Source organism: Antedon bifida, chromosome 6, assembly GCF_963402885.1.
Source record: "Antedon bifida chromosome 6, ecAntBifi1.1, whole genome shotgun sequence".
Lineage (NCBI taxonomy): Eukaryota > Metazoa > Echinodermata > Crinoidea > Comatulida > Antedonidae > Antedon > Antedon bifida.
This window is the reverse complement of record NC_136231.1, coordinates 14,904,278-14,927,655: the sequence shown is the minus strand read 5'-3', so window position 1 is coordinate 14,927,655 and position 23,378 is coordinate 14,904,278. Positions and strand designations below refer to the sequence as shown.

The window sequence follows — 23,378 nt, the reverse complement described above, 5'->3', positions numbered from 1 at the left end:
TGTAGGTGAAAGGGACAATGGTTTTTATTAATAATGATTGTGTCAATTTGTTTAACATTTGACAGAAATCACATCTGACATTGTCATCTGTACCATCAATATTGAAGCAGGTTACATTAATTATCTACACTTATTCACAATGGGTATATGTAATTTCCATGCAAAATGGTCCATCTACATGTTGGTCTTCAGATAGGCATGTGGATGCTTGGTGTCAAAGGAGGTCTGTTTTTCTCCTAAAAATGTTGTAAATTAATATTTCAAAGGTTGATTGGTTTAAACTAAGCACAAAAACAGAGCTATAATATATACTGCAGCTTTATGAGTGAAAGGGTTCCGTACACCTAGCTTGTAGTATCCTGCATCTGAACTTGTAGATTCCTATATTCCTAAAAAAGCTTTCGCACAGAAAATGGTAACTACCACAATACTATTTTTTGTATAAAGGGCAACAATAATATAAAAATGTCTGTTTGCTTTTACTGTAATATTGTATTGTCACAATTTCTAGGTGAAAAGAAAGTATTATAGAGTTAAGTATCTGCCCCAGAAAGTTTTGAAATTGGTCCTAAAAAATATCCTGCACTTCTCCCCTGTACTGGGTTATGCATAGAAATGGTTTCTGAGGTGGATAAAAAAGTACATATACAAATAATGATGTTCCTTGTATTTTAATATAAAACTACATAAACAAGTTATGGCATAAGTTGGTTCTATTATAATTTCAAATTGCAAGTGATTTCACATACATACATACATAGTATCATATTCACAAACTATTTCTATTGTGTGCAATCTGTTATTGTCTATTGTCTTTATTGTTCTTTCTATGATTGAACGGGTTGGAATTTAAAGAAAAAAATTCCACTGACTACTGTAAAAACATGAAGACAATAATATTTATTAAAACTAGATAAAACCAACCATCTTACCATTGTAAATTCAAAATGAAAGTGATAATTTAGAAATATTATTTTTTTTAAAATTAGCTACTGTAGGTTAGGTAGAATACAAATTATGTTTAAAATGTATTATGGACAAAAACATCATTTAGGTGAAAGTACTGAGGTTATAATCAACAAAAACAACAAATAAACTTTCTTCAAGCCGTTTTAAGCAGGAAAAAAATGATCAATGATAAAATAAAAGTTTGTAATTAATACCTACCTACTGTATATTTCTAGGTTAAATACCTCAGAGTTCTATATTTAGGTAAAATTAAAAACCAATATTTGAAAAGTTCATATTGAATAAAGCAAAGATAGTACAGACAAGCTATGAACTTGAATTTAGTAAATGCAATCAGCATACCTGCCCTTTAGTTAGAAATAAATACAGAAATTTGATAATGCATACACTGGTGAATGATCAAGTCAAATTATTAGAAAGGGTCCATCAGGAAATGAAGTAGATCACGAAAAGGAAAACACAAATTAGCGGATGAAATAATCAATGAGAATTAATAGAAAGGTGTGAATAAAGAGTGCGAATGATGCTTAGAATGGTAACTCCCTTGAAGTTAAGTTTATGTCAATTATTCGCAACATTACATTTGCAGAAATATGAGAAGTACTACTCTGTACACACAAACAAACATGTTTCCTCTGTTATTCATGGAGATTATTTCTCCATGGTTATTATAGGTTTCAGAATATAAGCATTGCTGAACTTAAGTAACTAAATTATAATAGCAAAATAATAAAAGAATTAAAACATTAATTTTCATACTACTGTACATAAAATGAACTGAGATAATTAAAAAAAATGTAATATACAAAGTTGTACAAAAAATAAGAAATTGTTCATACTGGAAATGGTACTTACTTTAATAAACCACGGTTTCAAATTTTATCTAACTAAGGCCATGGGTGCTTTTCGCACTTGAATTATTCACACAGTTCGTTTTATCATGTTTTTATAGCAAGTTCTGCAGTAATGGACAAGCAGTGGTCGATAAAACATGTGTGAATTGTAGTCATTCGGATTGGACTTTTTTTGGGTCACTTTAGCTGGAGAGTCATTAATTTAAAGCGCAATCAAGGCTCAATTAAAATAAACAAGAAGAAGTTCTGTTCAGGACATTTTTCCAGATCTACTGTAAGAATGTGTTGTTAACTACAATACAATACAATACAAATCTTTCTTTATTCTGGAATAGCTCTTTCAATACACAAGTACTGGTCTCCCAAGAGGTCCAGATTTGAAAAAAAATACAAGAAAAATAAAAGCAAAAAAACTATGTACAATAGAAGTTATACAAGATGTTTAAATTCAACTTGACTAAGTAGTGTCTCATAATTTTTACGGATACGTGAAAAGCCAATTCAATTGATAAGCTTATTCCAATACCAAATGGTGTTTGTTTTAGCACATGAAATGAAATATCAGATAAATTTGTGTGACAATGAAATCTAACTATCGTTGGTAAATACTTTTAATTGTTGCTCAGCTTCACAAGATCAATATGAGCTACTGAGTGTAAGTATAAAAATTGATTTGAAAGAACAATGACGAAAACATCAACAATTTATAAGTGAATATGCAAAATGTAATAACTGCAAACATTCATAACACTGTATAATTTGATAAAATTGACAATGTTAACCAGTTGAGCTATACATTATGATTTGCACTGTATATCCACACGTTTCTACAATCCATATTTAAGTGTTACCTTACGTACAAGCTATTAATCGTGCAACAGTACTCGATGCATTTTATTGTCCGCCAAAACAAAACTTCAGATTTGATTTTAACCAGAACAATGGCTGGTGATAAATAGAAGAATAAACATTACAAGATTCAAAATCTAGTAACCTATTCATCTTTCGCAACTAATTAGACAATAAATCATTGATCGTGTGACAGTAAGTGATGCATTTTAATCTCGTGCTGATTTTCTTTTATATAATCAGAATATAGACCGAGTAGGCAGAGTCAAAATCCATTAGCTATTCATAACTAAAATCTGTTCATCTTCAGTAAGTTCTTCGACAATGATTGTTGTATAAACACATCTAGGACATTGTTCCCTCTTGTTACAGCAATCGCATGGCTATAGCACTGCACCTACAACAGTATTATTCAATACTTGTACTTTTATAAATTGAAATAAATGTCAAATGTCAGAATGGCACCAAAAAGATGGCGATCAAATTTTGGACACAAAGTAGATTGTGTTCGCCAATGATATATATACTGTAGCTGAATGTCAAACTACAATGTTATCGCAGTTCAAAAAGTGATTCTCCATAGAGAGGGAACCAACAAGATGGCGGCTGCAATCGACCAATCAGATATGCCTTACGCAGTACGCACTACTATACGCCTGTGTTGAGCCTATCTGCGTGAGAACGATACGCAACGTAGCGTGTTAAGCGTATAAATGCTAGATTACCAAGAAAATATTAATTACATTGCGATTAACAATATATTTAATTTGATAAAAACTTTACTGTGCTTTTACAAGAATATGTGGTCTTAATGTATTGTTATTGTGTGACATTGTTTCTTAATAAATATAGATGTTTTCTTGAAATATTTTTTTTATTGTTGAATAAAATTTAAAATTGTTTCATGATACAATTATTGTTTTGTATTTAAAATTTAAACAAGTCAGATGATACAGCATGTGTTATGAGATAGGAATATTTTATTTCATAATCTATGTTGCTAATTCAATATATTCTATGTTGAAATACATTCACTAGAAAAGAGATACTGTTCAAAGCAAATTAAATTTTGAAATGACATTAATATTATAGTACTGTAGGTATCCCAATGTAAAAATTCAAATTAATGATGGTATTTTTTCTTTCAGTTAATCAAAAGGAACTTACTGAACCTAAATGTTTGCAATTTAAATGATTGAAATCAGATTAGCTTGATTAATAATACTCCACTTATTAAATAATTTAATCAATCCGTAAAATTGACATCTTGAAGCAAATATTCTATGAGAAGCGACATTTTTCGTCATGCCTCGTGTGCAGGGAAGACTAGTTTCGAAAATGGAACAGTCCTTTGCGGAGGTATCCAATCATTATTTCAAGCGCTAATACATGCATACCATGCACATTACCTGGGCAACGGTAATTTAGTAATAAGCTGAGAACTGAACCCCCCTGCAAGGAAAATGGTAAACACTTTTATTTTCGGTAGGGATTATTTTTTTCAGTGGTTGGTCTCTTTGTACGACAGCCACGCAAAGTCAAAAACAGAAATATAAATAAGCTTCAATTCAATATTAAATTAGCCAGATTTTGATAATGAGAAAGATTAAAAAATTGAGGCAGATGTACATATAGTAATAATCGATTTACATAAAGATTATTTAAAGCCTGATAACATGCAACAAAAATTACTCCACCTATTATGGCCGCCGTGCGATTGTGTTTTGAAAATAGGTAGGTGTTTTCCAAAGTTATTTTTAGCACACGGATTTCGGCTCTCCGGCTTTTTTACCTCCTTTTTAACTCGCGTTTTCTATTAAAATATTTAATAAAAATAGATTAAAAATATATATAAATAAACCCTTAAACAAGACACATCACTTTTTGAAATTTCAAGAACGTGTTGGAATCACCGTAACGAAAATTCATTGGGATACCTAATTATAGTGTGTGGTCAGAGTAAACTACAATCAGCAACTTCATTTTTAAAGGTCGAAACAGTTAAATGCAACAATTATGGACTACATCATTATTGGTTTAGGGATGTTGAAAAACTTTATTTTTTTTGTATTATATTATAACTGTACAGTTATCTCTTCAGAAAGAATAGACTATTGTTGGTTTATCCAGGTGAATGGAATACACTGTACTTATAACAAAACATGTTAAAATACAGCCTGTACTATTAATTCATCAACAAATATTAATATCACACAACAATCTATCTTGTCATCTTTGCTATTAAAAAAAAAATGGAGATCGTCAAAAACAACAAATGTACTGTGTATTCAATCATGGACATCATCCCTCCTCTGAAACCACCACACAAGCACCCTCATGGTGTGTTGCGACACACGAGGTGTAGAATGTCGAAAAATTAAACTTATAGTTCGTAATTTATCGCAGAATATCAATTGAACAAGAATTTATCAAGCAGAAAAGCAAGTATACATGTGTATATGTTCGTAGCCTAGATTGGTTACAATATGCGGTATATGGAAGTCGCCAGACGAGTCTACCATCACAAAATTAATACTCGACCTTACCAAATACAAAATAATGTATTACAGCACCTACTGTAGATCTTCAAATATGGGTGGGCTTATACCCAAGTATCATATGGACTTATAGCCACGTCAGTACGGTATTTAACAAAAATGTCCTTACCTGGCATATCTTTGTCAATAAACGCTTTGTTGCTGTTCTATGGTAGGTTCCTGGTATATGAAGCGAGGTGTAGTTTCTCCGCCTGGGAATAAATGGCTTTGCATGGGGATTAGGACGCCAAGATTCCATCCCGTATCCGAGTGAGTTTACACTCGGTAGTCGTTGTACATTCACAAACTATAAAACACTTGGTAGGATAACCTGCCACATGACGTTTGTCTTTATAAAGTCGCCATATACAGTAAACACCTGGGAAAACATAATAAATGTGATATATTTAATAATAATTTAAAAAGGCAATGTCATACAATATTACAAAGATTTTAAATTACACAGTAATACAAGACAACACTACATTAATAGCCTCATATTTTATTAAAGAAACCCATTATTGCAAAATCACCTAGTTTTTTGTTCAGTTTTAGTTTTTTTGTATAGTAGATAAAGGTTAGGCCTGCAGATTATGTTTTCACACAGATATGATATAGAAGCTGAATATTTGTCCACTTCCACTTTTAATACATGTAGTGTACCATTTATATCGCTATTAAATAGTCCATCGAGAGTTGAGCTGATGACCATACAAATTGCAAACTGTACATAAATAAAATGTTGCCAATGGCTTTTTTATTGCATAAAATGCCAATATCAAAGGGTAAACAAACAAAAAACAAAGACTTTGGCTAGGTTCACATTCAGAAATTATCGTGAGTTTCTTCATCATGATGTTCTATATGAACCTGCAGGAAGTCGTTAACGTGATCTTGTTTATCACGTTAATTCCGGCTAACATGCTCTCGGAGAGCCTGTTAATTATCATGATCTTATGAAGTTATCATGATATATTAGACACCGTTATATGCAGAGACGAAATTCAACCTATCAGCACTTGGTTATTTACTGGTCATCGGCCACCCACCGGAAGAAGTCACCATTGTTGTAGATTTGATTTCTTTGACCACCAGCTTCAACAAGTTTTTGCTTTGATAGTTAATTTGCTTAGGTTTAACCCACTATATCGGACATCATACATCAAGTTAGTTAGACGATTAAAGAATGAAATACCGAAATTGAAATCGGGAGAGCAAACCAGAAATTAATGTGAAACAGCCAGGACTATTTCGAAAGCTAGCCTAGACCGTCCAACCCACACTCGATCCACCACAAAGGCATGCACGACCTTACAAAAAGGCTGACACTTCTGCTATTTGCATACACGCCACAACTTGCCTTTATTTTGTAAACTATTGATTTTTAACCACGAAATGGATAATAAAATGTCGTGATGCATGGTATAGATGATTTGATATTCTTCAATTTATAGACTTGACGAGGAACTGATTTTTTAAACAAAGCTAATTCCTCAATAGACATCGTAAATTTCTAGGCAGAATTTGCATATTTTGTTTTCACTTTTTTTTTCACGAAGTAAAACATGTGTTGTACGTAAACGGTGGGGGTAGGGCCTACTTACTAACTATTCTAGACCTATATATGCATATTAAATATTGTTGTCATGAATTTCAGTAAATACATTAAAATTAAAGTACTGTAATGTAATAATAAAATATTCGATGTAGTACAGTTGTGTGATATAATAGACCAATGTATCATGTGAGGGGACACTAAAAAATATGTATAGCCGGGTGAATAAATTCGTCCTCGTTCAATCCGTCATGCAAATAGAGAGTGTACGGTGGAATGTTTGTTTGTGTATCACTTACCAACTCCATTTTCAATGAGAAATTTTCATGAGATTTTTATAGGTAAAATCATGTGTATTTTAAAACTTAAAGTTTTGCAAAATTACGGAGTTAATAAATATAAACTATCATCGATTTTGAACATTCTTGATTACTGCAGAAATTGTAAAAACTTTGGAAAGGTAAGCGTGAGTGAGGTGAAATAAATAAGCCTACAGGCGGGCACCAGGTTTGTTTTCAAATTAATTCATGCTCGCTACTTAGGCCTACTTTTTGACACAAAATATTTGAGGCAAAGATACCATGGCTCATCCGCAAGAGAACCATGGACAAAGGCTATTACAGTAGTTACTATTCTTTGTTATCTTAGGCCTTCTGGCTAGCTACAAGTACTACTAGATAGAGGTTCACACTACAAAAACAAATCAACAATCCCTTCCCAAGTGTGCTCCAAACATGCGTGTTTGGCCTTTCACGCATCAGTGCACCTCATTAGCATACTTATATCACGATGTTAAATTCTATGTGAATGCTCTTCCTGCTAACGTGATATTCAATATCACGATACGAAAGCACGATAAAATCTTATGTGAACGTACCTTTTGTAGTTCTAATTTAGGTTAATGACAAGTTTGTTTATTATGTAATTTTTTGGTTTATCAAAAAATCCCAAATTTCTGATGAGTACAGTATTAAGGTAACTTTTTACTGTGTATTTAGTAGGAGGAACAGCATTAACAAAAACTTGCAATATGCATTTCACTTTTTACGAGCTATTAAAAAGTGTATGATTTTTATCTTTACGACAAAAGACATTATTCATGCGAGACTAATCCTGTATGCTCAGATTTAACATTTACTGTATGTCAATCATGCATTGGTCATACTATGTACATTAATATTGTTGGTCTGTGATTTAAGTGGGCCAATTACAAAAGGCTGTTATGTTCAGTAAATGGAAGATAGACATGTGGTTAAATTTAATAAAATGCTAAGAAAAAGTGTACAAAAATCTATATCTATACATGTATTAGAATCCCTCCCTTGGGACAACCATATTTAAGGGGAACACCCATTCAGGGACACTACTATTAAAGAGACACTTCCATGCATGAATGGTTTAACATTATAGCAAATCCCTAATTAGAGAATGCTTTATTTGGTTCTAAAGGTGTCAGTAATACTATAGATCAAGGAACACCTATAAAACAAAATGATTTCATAATTTAAATTAAATGTTCCACAATCAAAACATTTGCATAAAACACTCAATTTTTTGCATAAGAATGGAAAAAATCTAAATTAGGTCACATTTGCCTCAATTTCACAGCAATTCTTCAGTTAATCAGGAAAATACATCGAAAGTGACAGCAAATGTGTAGATCTTATGCACTGCATGCATAAAGCCAATCGCATAATGGAACGCTGTCTCAAGCACACATTGTAGGAGGAATTAGCTAGATTAACCTCAAATTGTAAGGGTGTTTTTGACAAAGTCGTTTCCTTTGATCTAATGAATATCTCCATCAAATGAACCATTAGCTGGTATTTCTGCCATATAATATAATTTTCAAGATTATAGGTACCGTATACCAAAGTAATATTTATTACTATAGTATAAACAATTTAAGAGAAACAGGGACACTTAGTACCTTTAAAAGTAATTTAATGGCATTTTCATTATCACAGAAGCATTCATACAGTGATGCACATTAAAAAATTATAATTTACAACAAAAACCTAAAAATGTCTTCATCTATTATTAGCTGATAATTGCCATACAGTATTATTATTTACTGTGGTGAGATTTGAATAAATTACAAGTAAACAAACCAATATTCAGTAATAGAAAAAAATGATTTTACCATACAGTTGATAGTAAAATAATGTAAGAGTAACAACAGTATGCGTAAACTAGCAAACAATTACGTAATGGGTTGATTTGCATAAATAGAAGGCATAGAATCTCACCGGCTAGTGTGGCTAGTTGAGATGATGCCAGCGTATAGATCGGAGGTCTTAGTTAGTATTAAGAAGTTACACTATATGGAGAATTTATAAAATAAAATATCTTGATTGTTGCAGGATTACAAGCCTTCCGTGTTCTTTCTTACGTATTATCTCAACTCAAAGAAGTGGCCAGTGAGGCCGCAGTTACAGCAAGGGTCTCCATTGTACAATATTATACTATTGCGGGGAGGCTCGAAGCAATAGGGTATGCACATTGTGCATGCTTGAACAACATCATCACAACTATGCAAAATTTTTTGTCACATAAAGTTTGATAGTGTAGGCAGAGCTTTAGGATTTGTACAGAGCTGTTGTTGCGCAGGGTTATTTTGGGTTTGCACGTTTGGTTATAAAATCAAATATTCTCTATTCTATAGATCGTAACTGAGACTGAGAGTTTACTAATAATAAACCTGTTAAATATAATGATTGTGATTACACAATTCCTTTTTCATGCTCCATTACATAAGTCAATTTGAATAGAAATATTAGTAGGACAAACAATAGCCAATGCATATTAAGGTGTCTAATAATACTATTTAAAAGAATTATCTGACACAATAACAGGGCTGTTATGCTTAATAAATGTCTATAGCTGCATAGAGGTATGCAATATAGGCATACTGTAGTAGTAGTGCATTACAAAAAATAAATATACACAGTATAAATACATACTGTACAGGTAATAATACAGAAATCCTGCGAATGCGAAACATCAAACCTATTGTTCATTTGACGCACATGCGTTAAACATAAAAATAAAAATAGTTTTTCAGTGTTCTCCCCAGGCCTTTGAAGCGTCACTGTACCGTGACGCTTGGGTTCTCTACCGTGACGCTTTACGGACGATTACAAGCCAAGAAACAAAAGACTGCGTAACAAAGTGTTATAAGACGCGCTTTCACCGGCGGAAAAAGTTGTTTGCTAGCGCGCTATAAGTGTTGTTTCCGGCCAAACTAGAGGTGTCATTCAACATGAATGTTATGTGCGAGATTACGATTTCCGGCCATCTAGGGTGTCAATTACCAAAAATTGCTTCACCACAGCCCCAACCATGGTGGGGCTGTGACTCATGTACTTATGTTGGAATTCTATATTCTAGGCCTTCTCACGATTCATGTGTACAGGTATAAAAGTATTACATACATATACAGTATTTTATTAATAATAGGGACTTTAAGAAACAGGACGGGAAGCCACAGGACTAGGTGCTCATGAATAATTTATTCATGAGCTTTAACAAAGTAGGCGGAGCTTAGCATGAAATTCTGTCGTCTTCACTTTACGGAGAACTAGAAATAATAATAAATAACCTTAAATACAGAGTTTAAATTACACTTAATTGGGAATTATCAAAAATGTTTGAACTTTAAATTTAATTGTTTAACGAAATAACATTTTTATTGGGTTAAATGGCTGTGTTAAAAGCATACATTTTGTGCGGCGTTTGAATGTGAGACCCTAACTAGGAAGGTTAGGCCTATGCTATATCACCAGAGCAAAGCCATTTAGAAGGGCCTGCACCACGAGACAGGGGAGGAAGAGAGATACTGCCAGACGGTGCGTAACTACTAAAACGGCTATGTCGACTGTTTATGATTTTATGATCTAGCAAACACAGGATATTTGGTGTCCTCTCCTAACCGTCCTGTTTCGTAAAGACCCTAATATTCTTAATATAGCACACAATTGCACAGAGCAAATTTACTACACTATGGTATAAAAGTTATCCCGTAAGGTAATGCTTAAGTTCATAGGCTGATCCAAGGAAGGAGCATCTTATTGTCATTTCGTTTCTACATATCTGTACTTGTATAAAAGCTTTCAGTGTTGAGGAAATGAAGTTTGTGAACATGACCACTTTCTCATAATTTGATAATAAACATCTAAGAATCTTATAATTTTGGTTGGCAGAAGAAATATAAAATTCTCACATGAATTGCAGTGTCCATTTATTGGGCATCCATGAAGAGGGAATAATGGTTCCTTCATAGTGTATTGACTCCAGTATGCAAGATTGAGCAAATTAGAACACTGTTCTCTGACAACTCAATTATCAGAATTGTGATCAATTAACAAGTTGTAAAAATAGTAAAGTAGAGTTTACTGACATCATCAAATATTTCTTTATTACGTCCATGCACTTTCCATACGTTCTCGACATCTTGACTATATTTTATAGATATTTCATGCTATGAGAAAGGCAATGCATTATATTTGACACCAGTTGTTTGTTTTTTTAAATAACAGAGTGAAAAGACACATGTCATAGGTTGTCTCCAACCAGTACTAAATACATCAGAATTTATTTTTAAATAATAAATATCGTTTAGATGTATTTTGCAGACAGGACGTTAAGTTAACCCATTCTTTACAATAGTTCTAAAGACCCTCAATATGAGTCACCATATGGGGAATATATACATTGTCATAGGTTTATTACAATAGTTTATTTCATTCATTTATTGATAGAATTGAAATGAATGCATTTCTGCAGAACTAAGTCAACTACTATTTTCAACTGTTATTGAACCTCTTGGGACCTCTATTCAGGGGACACCTATTAGAGGGGCAATTTGTTAGGGCATGAAAGTATCCCCTTAATAGGGGTTCTACTAATTACTTCCTAATGAACTTACTTTCTGCTACTATAGAAATGAACACAATCACAGTTTATCGTTTAGCTATAAAAAAAAAAATAGCCCTACATGTATGACTACCATTTTTTCTTCATCAAAAACAGGCCCAGTGGTCAAAAATGAAAGATTTAAAGGTATACAGTATCTTGTAGTTGTACTATTCTTATTAGTACAGTATGTATAATTATTAATAATCAAGGAATCCAATGACCTGGAACAAATGGAATAAAGTAGAACTATTATATCTGGGCTAATTAATGTCGATTATGACTAACATTTAAAGTCACTTTATACAAATTATTTTAAGTTATTTATCCACCATGTGTGGACTGGATACTGTACAGATTAGTATACAGTACACTGTTAATCCAATGCTTTTAGCCTTCTTTGGTCTACTATGTACAGTACTACGTTTAATAGAGACTTTAACATTTCCTGAAGTTTTAATAATCATCATTTGTCAACATTATGGTAGTGGGTTGATTAAAACTTGGAAACTATAATAAATCTAAATACTGTACAGTAAATTACTGTATTTATGATGCCAAAACACAATTTTAAAGAAAACCTTATTGTTTTTACTGTTTCTTTCAGTTTGTTAAACACTTAAACAACAAAACTAAAACCTATATCTTTCAGCTATTTAAGATTCTGCGTTTACACTTGCAGTGTTGCACTGAGTCATAGCTAGGATAAGACATACTTCAATACCATAGTTCGCATACAAAATGAGGCTGACTAAATATTCTATTGACTTTTAAGGCATAAACTAAACAATGTCCCTCTAAGTGTTTAACTTCAGTGTCATTGTTACAAAGGTTAATGACTTCCAGTAAACAATGTTGTATCTTTAGGGGAGTAAATTGGTCAGTACAGAGTATACTGTATGTGTATGTATAGTTAAACCGTACTGCAGATGTGCAGCTGGACCGAGGTGTCAGAGTTGTCCTAGTCTAGTTTAAACTTTCGTGTATACCACACAACATACTGTAACTTTTTTTAGTAATGTTCAAATCTTGATTTCTACAAGACATATAGGATGTACAGTACTGTACGGTACAATGATGCAAGTAATACAATCAATTGCAAGAAAGTGTTTTGATCATCTAGCGTTTTTTGGCCATCAATATTATAATAATATAATATTATATAATACACATTACTCATTGTAAGAAATTTTCTGTGAAATTAACTGGTCCAAATGGGCAAACCAATTACTGGGAAGTTTTACAGGCCCGTTATAATTTTTACTGGCAATTGCCAGCGGACCTGTACTACTTTAAATCAAATTCTGCAAAATAGAATAGAAAGTATCCTTCCTACCTAAACCTGTAAATTGCCAATTTAACAATGATACAAAAATGAAAGTGAAATTTATAATTCAAAAGGATATCAATCAGTTAATATTAATTACCAATCACTAGATTTACAGTAGGCTATAGTATTTGTACTCTATTGTAAATACTAGTACAGTCCCACTGTTCACTATACAATAGTACAGTATCCGCAACAGTGCAGTGGTACAATAAAACTAAAATACATTTTACTATTTTCTTTGTAGACAACATTTCTCTTTTAAAATTATCAAGAAAAAGAAGGTTGCTATCAAATCATCATAAAAAAAGTAGCAAAAATTGGTAATGGCAAACATAATTATTACACCTGAACTATAATTGAACTTTGCACTAAATACAGTACAGCAGGCATACACTTGATGAATCTACCCAGTATGCAGTTTGCACTACTACTATAGTACAATTGATTAATTGATTTAGAAAAGTAATTGAACTTGGTTAAATAGCGGATAATCTAGTGTTTTGTATTAGATGCTACAGTATATGCAGCCATTCATTTGTGTAATAATTCCCTTTTACATGTACAGTAATTTAAATAAATATGGTAAAACAAAATGTATATTTCTTGCATTGACAAATTGTGCATTGTTGAATTATTTATGAAAGAAAACTGTCTATACTGTACCTTATTCATCCTACAATTAAGAATTTCAATACAAAATTTAATAACCAAAAGAGAATAATTGGTTTAATCGTTTATATGTTCACATCAGAAACAGGGTCAGGCTATAGAAGGCTTAATTGATTACAATCATAGAACACACTGTAAGATATGTTGCATGACATTATCCCAAGACAGCTACTTTTGCCATCAATGCTAAAGATTGATTTTGCCTATGATCTTGTCTTCAATCATAGCCTAGCAATTACTGTCTAGATGATTGAGTATTTACTTGTGTACTTGTACTTTAATATTACTCGCAAGTTTAAAGTCTACAAATTGAATAGCAATTGTGTACTTTACAGTATATTGGATGTCATTTCCTCAGACACCATCATACTAATTAAACACAATTAGTATCATATTATTGCTATCTGCATATTTTGAGACCTTAGCAAAGCATATGATTTGCTGAGAGATCAATCAACAATCTAAAACGCCCCTCCAAGACAGTGGTATCGTCCATGAACCATACCCTCATACCCATGCATACAGTACCTCACAATTTCTTTTCAAGATCTTCTTTACTATTCAAGTTATTTTTTATTTTATTTTTGTTATTTTATTCAATCAAAACCAACAGCGATAATTACCGTCACTAACAGGTTTGATACGAACAAAGTCAGGACTGTTTAAAGTACCATGATTGGTCCTAACATTGATCAAGGGCTTCTCTCGTCCAGTGCCCACCTTGATCAGAGGAAAGGCATGGGCCAATACGTCTGAGGCAGATACTAGATGCAGTAATGCCTTTTCAAATGCCTAATGGGACCCCAGCTCCATATACAGCACCCAATTTTCCTAGATGGTCTCCCATCCAAGCCCAACGTTGCTTAACTTCGGTGATCTGACGAGAACCGGTGTTTCAACATGGTAAAGCCGTATATTTTTTGCCCTAGGAGGAGAAAGATCTTGTCGGTTTATCGAGCTAAGCTAGTCACAAAAGACTACATTACTTGAACATTCAGAAAACACTAACAATTTCTTTTGAAACAGAGATCAATTGAGATCAACCAGGGTATCCAGATTTCCAAAATGTGTTTGGAAGTCTTTATAATAAACAATAAAGAATGCAACACTTTTGTGAATGCCCTATTGCAATTAGTCTTTGGTGTCATGACAGTAAGGCCGTAATTCAACTTTGTGAATGGGAGACAACTGGTAAACAAGACAATTTGACAAATTACTGTATCAACTATCATAGAATGATAAAATTGCTCTCTTGATACAGTAATGTCATTATCTAGCAATAATACACAAAGCTAACGGCCACAGAAATCTAAAACTAGCTGAACTCCCACTAGAATTTCCCTAATTATAGATGTAAAGCATGTCTAATTATAGTGAGGACTTTTTATAGCTTGCCACTGGAGAACCTAGTAATGTTTGTATTTCATTAGTGTAAACTCGCTGTAAATAACATCCCACAGTAACAGTATTTTAATGAGTGTGAATACAGATTTATATTAAAGTAATTGAACACACAGTAATTAATTTAAAACAGATGTTAAAGTTGTAAACAACACAATAAAAATATTTTATTGAATGACAATAAACAGAATCTTAGAAAATAATTTTATTTTTAAAAGCAGGTGAAAGTATCAAATGCTTGAAAGTGTCCTTGATTTTTATTTTCAAAGAAAAATATGCATTTCATGTTCAATAAAATTACAATCAAAGAATATTTGTGTCTAAATGTAAAGTAAAGAGAATTAACACAGTAGTGTAGTTTTATACAGTAGTTGTAGAATGAGTATTACTGTAAGAGAGAGACAACAAATTAAAAGAAACTGTGTTTTATCATGCAAACCTTTAAACAATAATGTATCACACAATATGTACAAAACTCATCAATTCATTTACTATATATATTACTACTGTATAAGTTGTGGGTTCAAGCTCTGGTTCCGTCACTGCAGTATTAGAGCAAAAGATTTTTTATCCACTTTGTTTACTCCTCATCCAGGTGACAGAAATGGGTACTGGTATGTAAAAGATACTGGTATTTCAGACTTGTGGTGGCATACATCTGCTCTAGTCCAAATGGAGATGGGCACAACGACCGTTGGAAAATAAGCTTCGGTTTTTAATTTACTAATTTCACCAATTTTTAGTGTACCTTACCTAACTTACTGTTCAATTTAAAATTGTTTATTGTATAAACAGTTGTATTTAACTTGTTGTTGAATTTAAATTTCACCCATTGCAAATACTGTATGTGTTTTCTTTAAATTTGTTTATCTTTCAATTTAAGAATATTGTAATGGACACTGAGAGAGCAAGTAAATTATTGGCCATCCGAATTATTCCAATGCTAGAAATCAATAGGCATTTCATAGTTGAATCTGATCAAGTTTAATTAAATGCCAGTAGGCATTGTCACTTACTGATGATCAATGTCAACACACAGCAATAATTCAACAACAAACACCAACGTATTCATGCTATCATTCAATTCTAACTGTATCGCATGCATTAAAGGAACTACTCATTAAGCAACAGATAAAGCAGATATTGTGCACTAACTTTATACAGATAAATGTAAAGATCTGTCTACACTATCATGATGACGTCACATCACTACCATATTTGGGCACACTAACTAGTGTAGACATAAAATGATGTGATTAATGCTCTGATCATATGACTAGTAATTTACACAGTACCCTTAGAAAGTACTAACTGTATAAAAGGCTGTTTTACTTTTCTGTTTTTCATTCATATATTATTTCAATTTCACAAAGAAGATATTAACAAATCACTGTAATTAATCACTATTAGTATTAGGTAAGATCTAGATGGTATCCACAATGAACACTAATTACATTAAAGATGTATTTTCCCCATAAGTCATGAAACTAATAAAGATTTATAAAATCAGACTTTGAATACTGAAGGTCATTTTGCTGTTTTATTAGTCAGTTAAATTTAACCAAAAAAACCCATTTTCTGGCAGGCAGACAATTTGACTATTTGTTTTAAAACTACAGTTTTTATCATTAATTTATAATATCTATTATGTGACATTAAAATGGCATATTAAAAAAAAATGTTTTTTCAGGGGGAAACATATATCTTCAACATTAACATAATGTTAATAATATAATAATAATAACTTGTAAACTTGCCTTAAATTATTAACAAAATGTACAGGTATTCATAAAAGAACCCCATGTAGCAGAGACTAGTATCTATTAAGTATTATACAGAAAATTAACACAATAAATATTAATATTAAGCAAACAAAATATCAAATTTACCATACTTGTTTATACTTCACTTACCAATTTCTCAGACACTTTGATTAATTATTTCCAACAAATTAAAAATAAATCCAAACTATGTTTCTGCCTCTTGTCTAATTCTTACGTTGTCGTCTTTCGTACCAAATTAGAATCCTGAAAAATATTCAATTAGAATTTAAATGTTTATTTAACAGTACTAAAGCGATGTTCACAATAAATAAAAACACACGATTCAAACTAGTCTTCTTAATAAGTAAACACGATTACTAGTATACTTGCATTAAACGTTAGGCTTTTATTTAGTTCTGAAAATCAGGATAAACAGTTGACTAGTATTTTAATTAGCCTTTTCCTGCAAGGCACCAACAGAAAGCAGTACCATGCTTACGTTAATCAAATTACATTCATATTGTCGCATCATATTCCGAAAATGATTTTTATCAGAAGGAAATTGTATCGTTTGCAACTGTGGCTGGATAGATAAACTGTGTAAAAACTTCTTGTGTTTGCTTGTTTTTAATATGCACTGACATTTGGTATTATTGACTCTTTCAAACACTGTAGTATGATAAATACATAATTTTTCAGTCAATAAATAAATATATCATTTAAACAAAATCTAGTACAATGGTTTAATATAGCATCATCAAATAGGGTACAGTTAGTTAACAAATTTGTTTATAAATCTTGGTAGTCATAGATTTACATTACTGATTTTAAAATAAAATATAGATTTTCATACAGTTTCTACAATATTTGATGACATTTTGTAACTGTGCAGCATTTTTATGTAAAATGAAAAGCATACAAGCCCTACAGGAATTACTGCTACTGCTAGCTGATTTGTTCATTTTGTACTGAGATGTCCTACTCGAGAGGTCAATACTGATAACTGCCGTTTACAGAAAATACTGTACTACGCTGCATACTAGGCCGAAAGTTAGTCCAGTTTATGAGCATATACAGATAAACACTTTTTCCCAAATTATATGGAAGTAATAAGCAGTGATGAGGTTATTGGAAAATCGATCTTAATTGTCTTGAAATGTATTGCATAATATTTATGGAAAAGTTGTTTTATTTAAATAATTATAAAAACACAGATAATCTTAATGGATGGAATGGATATTACAAATAAATAATTTAAGCAAACTTATACAAAAACAATTAAATCTGTAATATTCATAATATATCGTTTGTTTTTAACATTAATAGACAGAAACTTACATTTGATATAATGATACACATATTGATTTTACATTTAAATAAGAATTAATGAATTGAACAAATGACATAAAGTACGGAAACTGTTAAAAATGGATTACAGAATTAATTTTGCATTGAAAACACATATGATGTTAGCTACTGATGTGGGCCACAATGATTGTTATGAAAAAGAACTTCAATTTGGAAAATGCATTTAATATTATCCAAAACTTCATGCTTTATCAAATAACAATCAATTATGATTATGATAAATGATATTCACCACCATGATAAATGATATTCACCACCATGACAACTACTGTAAAACTGTAACACATACTGTAACCAGTTTATCCAGTGTCCGTTTATACGCACATTCACGATCCAGATACTAGCAATAACTTGCGTCATTTTATCGGAAGACACATCTTACAGTATATTATTGAATCTGAAGCGAACCCTGTATAAGCCTAGCTAATAACAGTACTACTAGGCCTATACATCGTACTCTATGCTCACTAAGCCATTTGCAAAACTGGCGAATATCTGTTGTGAATAGTACACTGGTAACTACATAATACCGGTTATTGAAAACATTAAAATCATCTAATTGTAAACATGACATGTTAATATACAGTATAATAATTCCTGATATACTGTATATGAGAATCATAATATCTTTGTTAAATGTATTGTTGATATTTTCTGCATTTATCTGTTTTTCTGTCTTAATATTTTTTCAATCAATCATTTCTTTTGACATCAAAATCAGAACTGTATTTACAGCAGATGCATTGAATAGGCCGAAACTGTACTACAGAAATATGTATAAAATACTGTTGAGTTTAAAAATAAAAATCTTTTAAAATTAAATCTCCTTCAGATCACTCCTACAGTATGATGTACTTTTTTGAATAATCTTGATAAATATTAATATTAAAACTTTTTAACCATCTACAGTACTGTACAAGGTATCTTTATTACAGTTTAAATATTTTTTAAAAAGTGCTCTTACTTTAAAATAATTTTTATAATGTTGTTGTTTTGTTGTTGTTGAAAATGCCACATACTGTAATAGTTACTTTGACCAAAAATCAGGGTTGTTTTTGTTAAATTTAACTGTTTATTTTATCTTTTTATAAGGGTTCATTTTACAAATCTTTATTTTCATGATTTTGGAGGGCAATACTGTACATCTTTAATTTGTTGGCAGCTATAGTATGTTGTTTCTTTGATACTCTGCCTACAGTACTTCCCATGTATATACACCAACAATCATATGTATCCAGGAAATATTAAAAGGTAACACAATGACACATTTTAAAAGGATAAACCAATAAAACATAATTCCTCTACATTAATTTATGATGAGCCATATTGAAACAGAATGAAAATATTCAATGATTTTGAAAGGATTGGATGTTGTCCGGTTAATTCTTGTGGAAGTGAATGATTCAACTCGTCCATTAATAAATCTCAGATATCCCTTTGTTTCTTCAGTCAGATGTTAATAATTATCTAAATCAATATTAAATTCTATCTAAAATCCAAACACTGATTGAATTAACAGCTTAAGAATTCAATTACATTGTCTTGATACTTTATTTTATAGGAAGAAAAGATACATTATTCTTTAGCCATTTATTATCTTATTTAAAGCAAAAGTGTACTTAAATTTTGCAGAAATACTTAGCAAGTTTGATTATACAGTAAAACCAGCAGTGACTACAGTACAGTAAATTGTATACAATATTAAATATAGTACTGTAATTTCATTGTTCAATAAAAGTTACAGTACATATAAACAAAGATATGATACTGTATTGTAAGGTAGCAAAATCTCTCTATTCACTATTACTTCTCTGAATGTGCTGCAAAAACTAAAAAGACAACATGTAAATTGTACAGTATGTTTATAGTACAGATTCATAGCCACAGGGTTGCTATCTGTGTAATTTCCTACACAGTCCCTTTTACATTGAGTTATGGATTGTTGCCAACAGAGAATCAGCGAGCGAGTGAGTGAGCGAGTAGCCGAGTGGTTAAGACAGTGGAACTGTATTTACGTAGCCATAACATCGGCAAGGGTTCGAGGCTCACTCGCTCCATGGTTCTGGTGGTGGTACTGTAGAACAAGTCTTCTCGGATAAGGACTATAAACCGTAGGTCCAGTGTACACATCTGGCTCGTGTGCACTGAACCTAGTACATCTTTCAAGACGAGTAGTTAAAGTTAACATACTCCTGTGAAAACTTTCTATTGTAAGTTAATACCCCACTTAAATGTCAGACTATGGTAAACAAGTTGTACCTTTACAATTTGCATAGTGTAATACGAATACAGAAGGCTATTGTAGGTATCCTGCTAGGTAAAGTAAGGATAGCCTATAGATTTGAACAAATAATGTGTTAGAAGTACAGTAGTTTTTGGTTCAAATCCTGGCACGGTTCACACACTTTTCTGACGATCAATACATTACCACCAATACTGGTTTGGAAAGTATGGTTTCCTATCCTGAGCCTTAGCGTATTTCATTGTATGGTGTGAATGATGGCCAAGCAACAAAGCAAAATTTTAAAATCAGTGAATTGAAGATGCTATGCAAATAGGAGCATAAAATATCCATCAACACTCATGGACATTTAATGTGACATAACTAATTCAATCGTAAATCTTTAGTGACCTAGTTTTATATAACTTGCATAAATGACGATGGATGCATCAGTTTTAGTTTCCTTCATTTGTCAAGTCCAAAATATGCCTCCAGAGAAGAAAGACCACATGATCGATGATTTACTATGAATAAATAAAGTCAATACTAAACAAAGTTGAAACACAGTTTAGGTTTTGATCCAATAGTAGAAAATTCAGTCAATAAAATGTGTAGTGATACAGTAGATGCACATACTGTAAATGTGATTAATAAACATTATATACTAAAAAATAATTATATAATAGTGGGGGATATTAATAATTAAATTAAAGTAAAATTAATTCTTTTTTTATTAGCAATTTAAAGATATTTTTACCCTGAAAAAATGTTTTTTTTAATTTGTTCTTGAATTTGCTCTTTTAACTTTGACCAAAAATTGGATCGAGAACAAAAATCTGAAACAAATGTAATGTAATGGGTTTTTGCTGAATTTAACCATTTATTTTGTCTTATAAATGAAAACATTAATTTTTTCCACAGAAGTGAATAACTTTATTAAATTGCAAAATGGCCTAATTAAAGTCTGTTATCTGTTAATTGTTCATGTTTTTGAGGAACAATACATCTTTATTTACGATGAATTGTAACAAAAGAGTGCTCAAAACCAACAAAGTACTGTATAGATACAGTCAACAAAATCGTGTTGTTTTTTAATTATTTAGAAAAATGAAATAGCATGAATTGGATGCTTATCAATTACATCATACTGTAGAATACAATGATTTTACATTCTTGATAAAGATACTGTACTGTGCACAGTACTGTACAAAACATAAGCAATGTGAAAATATCATAGTACTTTAAAATTGTAAAGAAGAGCCATGTTTCTTAAAGTATTAGTACTAACAATCTTCAAACCAATGGTACAGGCAAGAATACTAGATTTTTAAAAACTATTTTAAAACTATTTTTGGTCAATAGTTAAAGTTCAAGAGCTAAATCAAGCATAACAGGTACAACAAACATGTTTATGCCTGAAGAACTCAAGATGTAGGTATAATAATTAATTTAGTCAGCTGTAACAAGATGGAGTCACCTGTTTATATTACCACCTTGTAATCAATTTGTTTTCTCAATGTTTCTATGAATGCAATCTTTTATTACATTCACATTTAAAAGTTTGTTATTGTCTATTAATTAATTATCTTAATTTAAAAATTCAGAGGGTTGGATTATATAATTAATATCGGAGAAAACAAAGCTTATTTGCTGACGACCGTGGTGCCCATTTACATTTCCTTAATGTCTGGGTGAGACTCCACAAGTGCATGTTTGTGGGTGGTACGCCACTCTTCCTCCTCATAAATATGCAGTATATTTTAAAGTTATCATTTTTATATAAATACAAAAATAGTTTTTAAATATATTATTATTAATACACAGAAACAAATTCATTAAAATGTTGACAATTTAATATGTTTTTAAATTGGGTATGCTCAAGAGGTGCGAAAGTGCAGTAGCACTGGCTTAGGCCTACAAAATTATGTACGAATATTGAGGAAAATTCCTAGACACTCATATCGTTGATAATACTGTATAGGCCAAAGCACAGAGTACCACGTCTTTCCATCCCTCAGGCTGCGCCAAAGCTTTTCTGTCAGGGGGAGAAATTTATACCATCCCGCTTATTTATTACACGACACAAAAGCCAGCGGCCGGCCCTGCTCAGCTGTATATAATAGTCCGCAATAAAATGCATGTGTGTGTGTGTACTGTTTAGCTAAATCCCAGTTAGACTCTACCATTTCCAGAATGTTGTTTTGTATACTCTACTGACGCACTGCATGCACGAGGAAAGTTTATTAAGGGTAAAATATGCAACTACATTAAATTGGCAGAGTCTAAAATGCATAACGCATAAATATTTGATTTCGATAAGATTAAGACGTCATTCATCGAAGATACTATAATGTTTCTTTTTAATCTGAAAAGTACACCCCTATCGAAAAATAGACAATCCCGGTATTAAAATAGCCCACCGTCGACTGTTGTCGTTTGTGCAGAGCACAACACATGATAGTTTGGGTAGACTTCATCATCCATGTTTCGTGTAACGTCAAAGAGACGCCTGGTACAATGAAAAATGGAGCTTGAAGTAAACAACATGATATTGATAACGAACAAAATAAATGCTTGGATGGAGATCGACAAATGGACATTTTAGTTGGACTTTATGCTTTCGCCGTAAACTAGTTTTTATAGAGGGGTGATCTGCACCACCTCAGTCCCATCATGGTTGGGGCTGAGGTAAGAAAATGGAAACATGGACCTTTTAGTTAGTACAATCGTATCAAACTTCTCAATTCTTTAACACTAATGTTGTTGATTTGTACTGTATACTTCTAATTTATGGATAGGGAAAGTCATGAAGTCATCAAGTCAAGAATAAATGAATGAACATTGCATAGTAAACCATTATACTACATCAGTGCGCATGTGATTTTAATTAAAACTAGTATCCTAAATATAGGTTTGTGAATAAAGATTACTATATGCAACCAATTTAC

General features: G+C 31.8%; 1 protein-coding gene across 1 annotated transcript in view; it reads right to left on the bottom strand.

Moving 5' to 3' along the window:
- Positions 1-23,378, bottom strand: part of LOC144845437 (protein O-linked-mannose beta-1,2-N-acetylglucosaminyltransferase 1-like) — a 73,354-nt gene that overhangs the window by 48,304 nt on the left and 1,672 nt on the right. Inside the window, exons 2-3 of the mRNA XM_078702777.1 lie at positions 16,992-17,105; positions 5,340-5,588 (exon numbers count right to left, since the gene is read on the bottom strand). Coding sequence (XP_078558903.1) covers positions 5,340-5,468 — 129 coding nt within the window. The 5' untranslated portion in view covers positions 5,469-5,588; positions 16,992-17,105. The remainder of the gene's footprint in view (positions 1-5,339; positions 5,589-16,991; positions 17,106-23,378) is intronic.